Here is a 12,509-nt window from a genome sequence, read left to right on the forward strand (position 1 = left end):
ACTACAAATTATTTCAAAAATGTTTTCCTCTGTACAAGTGAGTATGGTTAAGGTGTTAGTCTTTATATACATAAAAAAGGAAATGTGAATTAACAGTTTGATTCTTTCATTTTTTTCATAATTGTCAGTCTAAAACCAGTGTGATAACCTGCACAATGTTTGAGGCTACCATGCTTTTGGAAAGGCATAATTCAAAGTACACTGATATCTAAATATACTGCATGCTTATCTTGTGAGAGCAAAATATACCTACATGCAAAGCTAGTTGCTACTGTCCGAGTGTGTCTGAGCATGCACTAACTTTCTTACTATCAGTCTAGCCATATTCTTTGTGCACAGTGATCATAAGTTCTTCTACAGTGAAATACATTGTGCTGTCATGACAAGACTGGAGTCAAATAACATGACCAATAGAAGTGGAAGTTCTTGCAAAATATCAAAATGATGAAAGACAATAAAAAATTTAAGTGATTTTGAACCACAAGTGAAGACATGAAATGATTTTGAAAATGCCTTGTGAGAATGAATGGCATATAAACAACAGATGGAGAATGTGAAAAGGGTACCACCATTCCTATTAAAGAGAAACTGAAAAGCTAAATTTGGCTACTTTCAGGATGGTGGTGAAAATATATAGTGTATTTTACAAACCTGTTTTATTAGATATCTTATTATTGGTATGAGTAGTTTGATATTCATTTCATAGTTACTTCCACTTATTCTGTCAAAATTATCATGATGAAACGATAGGTACTTTTCATTTTGAAACTGTTTATCTTTAACAAATTCTGTTTAACAGAATTTAAATGATATTTGAAGATTTATCAACTCTGAGATATAATCAAACATTTTTGATTTCTGTAATTATTTTAAGGATGAAATCATGTTTAGTCAGTACATAGAATTCACGGAACTGCCAAATTCCACATATTATTTTCTTTAACTACATTCATTCAGAATGTCTAGTATGAAATGTTACATTCATTTACTGCGTTTTTTTGGTCACATACTGCAATTTTCATAATCGGCACTTGGGCCCCAAGAATGAAAATGTAAGGTAGTGAGTATCTGGTAACTTAGACAATAAAGTTACAGTTTCTCTCAAGAAGCATGAATGTGCATACTGTAGCTGAAAGATAGCAATATGAGCTTCATGCATTATTTGGCACTATAGGTTTCTCAAACAAACTAATTGTAAAAGTAAGATCATATGTTTTCATGAGTATAGAAGCAAATGACAATGCAATATGTAAAGTAATGAAATGAAGTTTACTTCTTATCATAGTCTTCAAGAGTGCTATATCTACAAAGGCCTGAATAATCTTGGGTCTAACTTTGCTTGAAAGAGATACTTGATTAATTATACAAAGGCTTTGATTTGGCCAAATTGTCATCATGAAGCTGATATCACTCATTTAAAAGGTAGATATTGGAAAAAATAACAGTCCTCAGTTGATAAAACATTAGTAGACAAGTAAGTGCAGTGCATGCAGATAGAGCAGAAGTATCACATTTGTGGGAATAATTAATTGTCTTACAAAATTCAACAGATACAACTGTTTAACACTCTTCTTTGGAGAAAATACTAAAGACACACTGAAGACTTCATAAGTAAATGTAAAACCAAAATGTAATTCACAAAATAATCTGCAGTTACTTCCAACACTGTGACGCTGACTCACATTAGCTTCTTGTTAAATTGGTGATACAGTTCCGCTTATATTTAGGCCAGGTACACATGCATGTTACCAGACGCCTATTAACCATGTTGTTTTTGTTCTGTTTTTTTTTATACTGCAAACATAGCTGCACATGACAGCATTGCTACTTAAAAAAGGGTAGAACTTGAGCAGAAAAAAAAAACTGGTTGCACATTTCTGGCTTAACATGATTAAAACTCGAAACTGAATATCAAAGCAATCCAAAAATATTTAAAAAAAGAACATAAAAATTGAAAAAGTTCATGAGAATAGAAGTTTTAAAGAACAGCATCAGTGACATCAATCACTGCTACATTTCATAACACATATTCTGTATTAACTTTGGTACTACACATTACATCATCTATAAAACTAGTCATTGCATGAAGGGCAAGCCGCCAAACCTCTGTTTAGTGAGGCAGTAAGATATGGCCTCTGAGAAATATAAAAACAGTTAGGCTACTTTTGAAGTAGCTCATGTGCAAATCTTACTCAGGAAAGAAGGTGTCCAGTATATTGCATTCTTGCTTCACACATATATTTAATCTCATATTGTGTACAGTATGGTCTTAGGATTCTTTAATCTTTATTCCAGACTTAACAAAATGAGGGATTTAAATTGGCTTCATCCATTGTACCCATGAGGGGGAATCAATCCTGGGATGTTGAGCAGCTACAGTCTGTCTTGTCTTTCCTATAGAACCCACAACAACAACAATCCCCATTCCATTCTCATCAGTCATCTCCTTTCCAACCCGTGAAGATCCAGGTTAGAATTGATCTTCAGTAACCTATGCTTGTAGTAAGAGCCAACTTACGGGATCGGGTGGTCAGGCTTGCTGACTTGGTTGACACATGTCACTGTATCCCAATAGCATAGATCCAAGCTCATGCTGTTGATCACTGGATTGTCTGGTCCAGACCTGATTATTTACAGAACGCCACCGTATAGCTGGAATATTGCTGAGTGTGGCATAAAACTAAACTCACTCACTCACTCATCTCCTTCACAGCTCAAGAAACCTGTACTTGTCCAGATTTGTACTTAGGCCATACAGTAAATATAGAACATCAGTGCAAAGGAATACCCAGTCTAAACTATCCTCAGAAACAAATTCTAACACTCATAGTTTGCTTCATCTGGCCTCGAGTGAGTGGCAAAGATATATTGTTTAAACCATCATCAGCAATATTACAGCTTTTTGTGGCATGAAAAAATATTAAATAATTCAGTTCACAGCTTAGCTGAGCATACCTGGAGATCATTCTTCCAAATCATATTATCTTATTAACATAACACACTTGTGGCAGTCGGACATAAATGTTATAGAATTATGCATTTATCTTGGCATTTCCTTCAAATAATTTGAACTTAATTACATGTAATTCCCTTCACATGTTACTTTGTACAAGGTAACTTGAACATTACTCACAACTGGACCATTTTCATTATTGCATTTAATCCAGTGTTTTAGTACTCCTGAAATTATTTCAATAATGACTTTCATATAATCCCCTATTTGCTTGCCATACACACACCACACATCAGATGGTCTGGAGGATCAAACTCATGTTGTACTTTGTTACTACAACTACGTTTCTGTATTGTTTACAGTCCATTTGCAGCCAATAGTTACATGATTCGCCAACAGGTACATGATCATTTGTCAAACAAACTTTCTCTCTTTCATGACAATGTCTAAATTAATAAAACGGAGAGTAGCAGGCATGTGCATTTGCTTGAACAATGAACAAATGCCAAAATTCAATAGCATCTATCGGTGAAACAATGCACTGTATTTAGAAATGGTCTTAGAAGCGATATTACTTATACCTTAATAAGACGAATATGTGACATCCTTGATCATCAAGCAATGATTGGTACCTGCTTTGACTTTGATATTTAATATTTCGCCACAAAAGACCATTTTTTCAGTGTTGTGTTGATCAGAACATTATACAAATACATGTATTGATTAGCTGATTTTAACAGCTGATTTTGAGTGACCAGACTATTTATTATGTACATGCTATCATTTCACTTTTTTCTTATGTCATCAAGATCCAAGTGTCATTTTCAGCTTTTAACAATAATACAAGTTTTACAACTGCTTCAATAAGTAGCATCTTGATGGCATCTTTGCAATTGAAAGCAAGAGATGAATAAGACAGATTTTTTTCCAAAAGACCTGATTTTCTGCTTTTTACAAGACTGGTTTACAACTGCTTCAATCACTATTTCTCTTTCCACACCTTGCATTGCCAGTAAGTATTTACATGTAGGTTATACAAACAATGGTTAATGAAGTGAACATCAATGGTAGATAGCATCTTTGCGATTTAAGTGATAATCAGTGATAGAGAGCATCTTTGCAATGGAAAGCAAGACATGATGAAAACAAAGTCAGATATTTTTCAAAGAGACAGTTCTGTAAACCAACCGAATATCAAACTCTTTAATATTAGATCTTTGTTCCAGCTACAGCTAAACAAACATCTGAGACATCCCCCACACAGGACGGACATGTCAGATCAACCTTTCATCTGACCAATCAGAGCATGCTCACAAAATTAGGAAAGTGAGGGAACTTTGTATTTTGTAATAAGTAAGAGCAGTTTAGTTCAAGAATGCTGCTTTCTGATTGGCCAATGTTAGGTGTTAGTCATTTCATTGATAGGTCAAAGTTCATGAAAGGTTATTCTGACATCACATGAAAGGGACACCCTAAGATTTTGTTTAGCAGAGTTTTAATGAGAGTGATCAGATTTAATCAAAAGTAATCACAGAAATAGCAGTATCAACAAAACATTTCCATATTCCAACTTAATTCTGAAATGTTGTCATATGTCGGCCCTTCTGTCAGAGATAGGGATCAATCATCACTTGTGATAACCCCCTCCCAAATAGTTATAATTTCGTTTGAACACAAACTTAATGTACATTAACAAGTGGACTTTATAGTTAATAACAAAAGTGTTAATTGCAGCCACTACTTGCATCCACATTAAGATCCCAATACAATATGACACCTTAACAGTCCGTAGAAAAGATACAAGATGGTTTAATGGTAGATGTGTTTGGTTCTGCTCGAAAGATGGTTGTGATGGTGGATGTGTTCGGTTCTGCTCATGCTGACATGCACCAGACTGATAAGAATTTATCAAACGCTTTTCTCTGCCATGCTAAGCCAATCAACTAAATCATTATGCAATTATCTCTAATATGTATTATCTCTCAGAGTGTCAAGTACCTTGGATTAAAAAAACAAACATTTTGGACATGATACAGATTCTACTTTCTCAACTGATACACTGAAAAATGTTGTTGAATTTCACTTTGGGAACTATGATTAAAATGTTTGTTTCAGAAAATACTTGAGAAGAAAAAGAAATTATGTACTTGACAAAATGGGTATGTTTACTACAAGATATTATTTAACAACCTCAAAACAAAAACAATCAAATCAATGATAGTACAACTTTAAGTCAAACAATTAAATATAGCAACATCAGTTAAAATATTTCTCACTTTCTACAAATAAAGGCCATTTTAGCCATACACTTGTTGAACATAGTTATCTCCCTTTACATAGCTAGTGAGCAAAGCACAGTGGTTACCCCACATCTGACCACAGATCATGCAAAATGTATCACAAACTGACATGACTTGACTATATCAAATAAGCTTACAATGCCAGTGGGATGACAGTTATATCATTATCTACAGAAATATCATCAAAACCACAAAATTCATTACTCACACGAACTTGCACCATTTTCTATTTCAAGTGTCCATGTTCCATTTGCATATTCGCCCCAGTTGTGAGTTGTCATAAAAGCCCAGTTATTGAATCCTTCTCGAGAGCTGTCCCTAGTTCTCTTGGCAAGGAGGGTTGATCTTGTCCCTTGTGGGGAGGTCAAGAAGATCTGAAGCTCTCCTCGTCGGTTAGAGGACATGGTGATGCGAGCTTGCACATGCTCCAAGAATTTCACGTGATTGACATTGCCCATACAGCCGTCTGTCATCAGTGGTACCATAATTCTGCCATTCATTGGAACTTGTCTGTTGAGAAATGAGCATAATATGTACTTAAATGTTTTAACGTAACTAACAATACTGCACTATTATATATCATAAACTGAATGATGATTAGCTTTGGTTATGAACAAGATTTCAGAATGAGACATTTGCATTTGTAAAAAATTACATTTGCTTAGAAATAAGATACTAATATTCATAATTATTTATATTTATATTTCTTAATTGTTATCTGTCATTTCTATTTAAGGACAGTTTATGCATTCAACTTTCATTGTAAATTTCAAGAATTTTCAATGTATATTCACACACTGAAGAAATGTTACCAATATAAGACACAGAAGAAAGGGCCAAAATGCAACCTAAAGAATCCTCCTAAAAAAAGGAAAACTTCCATCCATGTTTTTATCTCAAATTGACCTTGAGATACTTAAATTTTGAGGTTTCAGCCCTGTCAACTGTTCAGTGAGAAGAATTCATGGAAGGCTTTATCCTTCACTAAGGATCCGGAAACCTGTTTGTTACTGTTGATCTGATCTCGCAGATCTGCTGAGCGGGGACGGTAGTCCAGTTGCGGGCACGCTGTACCATGGCGGCTGCATCCATCAGTCCAAACCCAAAAGAGTGGCTCACTAAAACATCAAATTCATCTCTGATAAGGTACTGTTTCATCTATCAAACTGAAAAAGGAGACTCATTATACACAGAAATTGTTTTGCACCTGATCTGTATTATTTCTGGAATATTCTACTGGAGTAACATCAGTTTCATTATGATATAGAAGGAATGACTTATGAGCTTTGAGTCTGCTATAGAAGACATCAATACATTAACATAATTTCTTGTTCAATGTATCCACTTCCACATACATTTTTGACACTTTTGCTGATGATCGTGGAGGAGCTTTATCCACATTTGTTTATAGATTTTTAGCATCTCTTTCCTTCTCATGGTTGTTCAGAAGGTTCTCCACAGGTGCTATGAAACATCATTCATTCAAAATGGGTTTTGAGAGCCTAGAGCTATATAGCTATATAGCTCTCTTCATATTCAGGAACAGATGGAATTCTGACAAAGCCAGATCAGGAGATTAAGATGGGTGCTGAAGGGGTTAAGGGCCACACTCTGGTTTGTAGCCATGACAATGACTGATTTGTTCCCTGTTGCATTGTCCTGATGGAAGAGCAGACCATTTCTAAGCTTCTCATGTCTCAGTCTTAATTTTATCCAAAAACTCTAAAACCGGCAGCATATTATGCTCCAGTTATTGTCTGGCCTTTTGCAAGATATTCCACTATGATGACACCCTATGCAATGCAGGAGTATCTGGACTGATGTCGAATTCTTCCATTGTTTTGATGGCTGTTATGACTGAGGTTCATCCATAGTCACAAATGACTGCAAGAACCTTTCTCGGTCAGCTTGAAACAGAACTGAGTCATCACAAGACATGTGCCTATGCATTATTTATAAGATGTCAGAAAATGTCAGGAACTGTACCAGCAGATTCTTCTTCATTGTCAACGTTTTGCAGATACAAGAATGTACACTCTCCAGGAAATGCCTACTGAACTAGCAATATGATGTCTTGTCATTTGTCGGTCAATCATCACAATATCACCAATTCTCTGGATCATTTCAGGTGTTGCTGATGTCAGGTTTTGAAGGGTTTCTTCCAAGCCATCCTTATCATGCTTAAACTCTGCATCACTTTTACACAACTCTTTATCAATAAGGCTGAGAACTTATGAATCATCACTTCCTTCACATCATGTTACACTAATATCTGAATAAAATGTTTTAATACTCAATACAGGAGAAAAATCATAATGATGCAAGTAAAGAACATTAAAGGAAGGAAATAATTGTTTTTAGTTTGGCAACTGTATTGTCATCATTGTACACTGAGCCCAAACCTTGATCAAAATGTAAAGTCATTTCCTTTTTGGTGTTCCTTTTGCAACATTGTGAGATACTGCTGAAAACATTAAACTCTACTCTCCTACCATGACCAACAAAAAACCCATGTGTGAAATAGAACCCCTTGTGCGTAGGACACCTATCACAGACTTACCTCTTTTACCAATGCCATTTACAACCCAGTCATGAGATATAAGGTGGTCAGGCTTGGCTGTCTCCACCACAAGGTGCTGCATATCCCGCCATGTTAAATGAGGGCTGCAACAGAGTGGAACACAATTGTACATCTATCAGTATTGTTATACATTTGATTGTTGAGTATCTACTTATACCTTGATCTGTTTGATTGGCATTATAGCTTAAGTTGATGAATAAACAGAAAAGTCAGATGTTTATGGACGACAACTTCTTTATTATATTATGATGCAACGATTCGGTATAGCTTAGACGGATCCAGATGGGGGATGCGCACCCCCACCCCTCCCCACTCACCCCTTTTGTCTTGAAAGTTTATTAAATGACCACTGAAACGGTGAAAATGAAAAAGGTGAAAAAGGTCAAAATGAACTGTGCACCCCCCTTTCTCAAAAAGCTGTATCCACCACTGGCATAGGTTCTTATACCATTGTCAAGCAAGAGTGACCTCTTAGTGTGACCGATATTTCAGTCAATACCACCAGAATAACTGACCTTTGAGTGATCCACTTAAAGTATCAAACAATAATGATGATGATGAATGGACGATGTATACTGTTGTTAATCCAGAAGGGGTAATACGGATACTCTTTCTCTGCTGAAAGCTACTACTCACTTGGCCTGTAATGCTAGGGCAATGATTCCTGCAGCTAGGGGAGCACTGGCTGACGTCCCCGTGTGGTTTTCAGTGCATCCATTGCGTAAATCAGTTGTTACCTGATGAAACAAATGGCATTCCTTAATAGCAGTTGTCTACTGCAATATGATAACTGATTAGTGATTGTTTACTGCAATATGATAACTGATTAGTGATTGTCTACTGCAATATGATAACTGATTAGTGATTGTTTACTGCAATATGATAACTGATTAGTGATTGTTTACTGCAAGTGTGATTCCTGGTTAGTGATTGTTTACTGCAATATGATAACTGATTAGTGATTGTTTACTGCAATATGATAACTGATTAGTGATTGTTTACTGCAATATGATAACTGATTAGTGATTGTTTACTGCAATATGATAACTGATTAGTGATTGTCTACTGCAATATGATAACTGATTAGTGATTGTTTACTGCAATAGTGATTGTTTACTGCAATATGATAACTGATTAGTGATTGTTTACTGCAATATGATAACTGATTAGTGATTGTTTACTGCAATATGATAACTGATTAGTGATTGTTTACTGCAATATGATAACTGATTAGTGATTGTTTACTGCAATATGATAACTGATTAGTGATTAGTGATTGTTTACTGCAATATGATAACTGATTAGTGATTGTTTACTGCAATATGATAACTGATTAGTGATTGTTTACTGCAATGATGATAACTGATTAGTGATTGTGATTAGTGATTGTTTACTGCATGTGTGATTCCTGGTTAGTGATTGTCTACTGCAATATGATAACTGATTAGTGATTGTTTACTGCAATATGATAACTGATTAGTGATTGTTTACTGCAATATGATAACTGATTAGTGACTGTTTACTGCAATATGATAACTGATTAGTGATTGTTTACTGCAAGTGTGATTCCTGGTTAGTGATTGTTTACTGCAATATGATAACTGATTAGTGATTGTTTACTGCAAGTGTGATTCCTGGTTAGTGATTGTTTACTGCAATATGATAACTGATTAGTGATTGTTTACTGCAATATGATAACTGATTAGTGATTGTTTACTGCAATATGATAACTGATTAGTGATTGATTCCTGGTTAGTATTGCTACTGCAATATGATAACTGATTAGTGATTGTTTACTGCAAGTGTGATAACTCCTGGTTAGTGATTGTTTACTGCTGATTAGTGATTGTTTACAAAGTGTGATTCCTGGTTAGTGATTGTTTACTGCAATATGATAACTGATTAGTGATTGTTTACTGCAATATGATAACGATTGTTTACTGCAATATGATAACTGATTAGTGATACTGCAATATGATAACTGATTAGTGATTGTTTGCAACTGCAAGTGTGATTCCTGGTTAGTGATTGCAATGTGATAACTGATTAGTGATTATGATAACTGCAATATGATAACTGATTAGTGATTGTTTACTGCAAAGATAACTGGATTGATTCCTGGTTAGTGATTGTCTACTGCAATATGATAACTGATTAGTGATGATAACTGATTAGTGATTGTTTACTGCAATATGATAACTGATTAGTGATTGTTTACTGCAATATGCTGATTAGTGATGATAACTGCAAGTGTGATTCCTGGTTAGCGATTGCACTATGATAACTGATTAGTGATTGTTTACTGCTGATTAGTGATTGTGTCTACTGCAATATGATAACTGATTAGTGATTGTTTACTGCAATATGATAACTGATTAGTGATTGTTTACTGATTGACTGTTTACTGCAACATGATAACTGATTAGTGATTGTTTACTGCAATATGATAACTGATTAGTGATTGTTTACTGCAATATGATAACTGATTAGTGACTGTCTGTCACCGCATGATAACTGATTGATTGTTTACTGCAAGTGGTTAGTGATTAGTGATTGGTTAGTGATTGTCTACTGCAATATGATAACTGATTAGTGATTGTTTACTGCAAGTGTGATTCCTGGTTAGTGATTGTTTACTGCAATATGATAACTGATTAGTGATTGTTTACTGCAATATGATAACTGATTAGTGATTGTTTACTGCAATATGATAACTGATTAGTGATTGTTTACTGCAATATGATAACTGATTAGTGATTGTTTACTGCAAGTGTGATTCCTGATTAGTGATTGTTTACTGCTGATTCCTGGTTAGTGATTGTTTACTGCAAGTACCGATTGTGATAACTGGTTAGTGATTGTCTACTGCAATATGATAACTGATTAGTGATTGTTTACTGCAATATGATAACTGATTTACTGCAAGTGATTGTTTACTGCAAGTGTGATTCCTGGTTAGTCTACTGATTGATAACTACTGTTTACTGCAATGTGATTCCTGGTTAGTGATTGTCTACTGCAATATGATAACTGATTAGTGATTGTCTACTGCAATATGATAACTGATTAGTGATTGTTTACTGCAAGTGTGATTCCTGGTTAGTGATTGTCTACTGCAATATGATAACTGATTAGTGATTGTTTACTGCAATATGATAACTGATAAGGGATTGTCTACTGTAATATGATAACTGATTAGTGATTGTTTACTGCAAGTGTGATTCCTGGTTAGTGATTGTTTACTGCAAGTGTGATTCCTGGTTAGCGATTGTATACTGCAAGTGTGATTCCTGGTTAGTGATTGTTTACTGCAAGTGTGATTCCTGGTTAGCGATTGTCTACTGCAAGTGTGATTCCTGGTTAGCGATTGTCTACTGCAAGTGTGATTCCTGGTTAGTGATTGTCTACTGGAAGTGTGATTCCTGGTTAGTGATTGTCTACTGGAAGTGTGATTCCTGGTTAGTGATTGTCTACTGCAAGTGTGATTACTTACAAGTGATTGTCTACTGCAAGTGTGATTACTTACTAGTGATTGTCTCGTGCAAGTGTGATTACTTATTATTAGTGATTGTCTCGTGCAAGTGTGATTACTTATTATTAGTGATTGTCTCGTGCAAGTGTGATTACTTACTAGTGATTGTCTGTTGTAAGCACATTTCCCTATAGGTGATTGTCGATCTGTTGCAGGTTTATATTTCGTTGATAGTGTAGTGTTGCCTATGGCAACTGCTTTTCATGACAGATTACCAGTCTGATGCAAGTGCAAATCCTTTCTGTTGATTGTCTGGATTCCCTTTCTGGCCATTGTCTATTACGGGCACATTTTGTTTCTTTTGATTGTTGCAAGAGCATTCATTTACCAGTGATTGTCTATTGCAAGTGCATACTGTTCAATAATACCGAAATGAGAAACAATCTGACTGATGCCTCATGATTAGAAGCATGTATGGTGAAAGTATGTATACAACAGCAGTATTATTCAAAGAAAAACTTGCCCAGATTAACAAGTTCCAAGAATCATTGTTATAGACCTATGTTGCTACAGTGTCATAAATGCACAATATTTCATGCAATAGAGAAGACAATATTGGCTCCAGAACATATTCACTACAGCGAATGAGCCAATTACAGTTAATGTCTCACCTCTAAATATATTATATACTGGCCAGTGGTGCCAAACATGGAAAACTAGCAAATATGAAAGGTTCCACATTCTAGATCTCTAATACATTCTCTGAAGGTAAACTTAAGGTTTAGGACTTTATGCTTGATACTAAGACAGAATTATGCTGGTCCAGATCTGAGAAAACCTAAGTGTTAAATCTTACAATTTGTTTTTCTCCACCAGAGCCACTGCTGTATGTTGTTGCAAGTGTTGATGAGCAGGCCTCGGAGTACCAGGGGATCTTTCCATTCTCTGTGGCACTGCTGATAGACAGGGTGTAGATGCTGTTGGTGTAGCCATCACAGTTGCAGTTGTCACCATCACGGCCACCATTACCTGATGCCCAGACGAAGATTGAACCAAGACCCCCTCGACCCTGAAACATTATCATGAGGTATGAAGTAATGGCAAAATATACACCAGAAATATAGTATGACATACTCTGGTAAAAGTATGACTGACATACGTCCTTTTACCCCTGTAGGGAAAATAGGTCTCTAGTATCTTGAA

General features: G+C 35.4%; 1 protein-coding gene across 2 annotated transcripts in view; it reads right to left on the minus strand.

Annotated features, from left to right (window-relative positions):
- The window catches only part of LOC124291131 (furin-1-like), a 226,591-nt gene that overhangs the window by 27,185 nt on the left and 186,897 nt on the right, over positions 1-12,509 (minus strand). For both annotated transcript variants that reach the window (XM_046728038.1, XM_046728037.1), the window contains exons 8-12: positions 12,163-12,375; positions 8,471-8,571; positions 7,814-7,917; positions 6,254-6,371; positions 5,462-5,763 (exon numbers count right to left, since the gene is read on the minus strand). In XM_046728038.1, the coding sequence (XP_046583994.1) occupies positions 5,462-5,763; positions 6,254-6,371; positions 7,814-7,917; positions 8,471-8,571; positions 12,163-12,375 (838 nt within the window). The remainder of the gene's footprint in view (positions 1-5,461; positions 5,764-6,253; positions 6,372-7,813; positions 7,918-8,470; positions 8,572-12,162; positions 12,376-12,509) is intronic.

Source organism: Haliotis rubra, unplaced genomic scaffold, assembly GCF_003918875.1.
Source record: "Haliotis rubra isolate DU_JTF1 unplaced genomic scaffold, ASM391887v1 Scf482, whole genome shotgun sequence".
Classification (NCBI taxonomy): Eukaryota; Metazoa; Mollusca; class Gastropoda; order Lepetellida; family Haliotidae; genus Haliotis; species Haliotis rubra.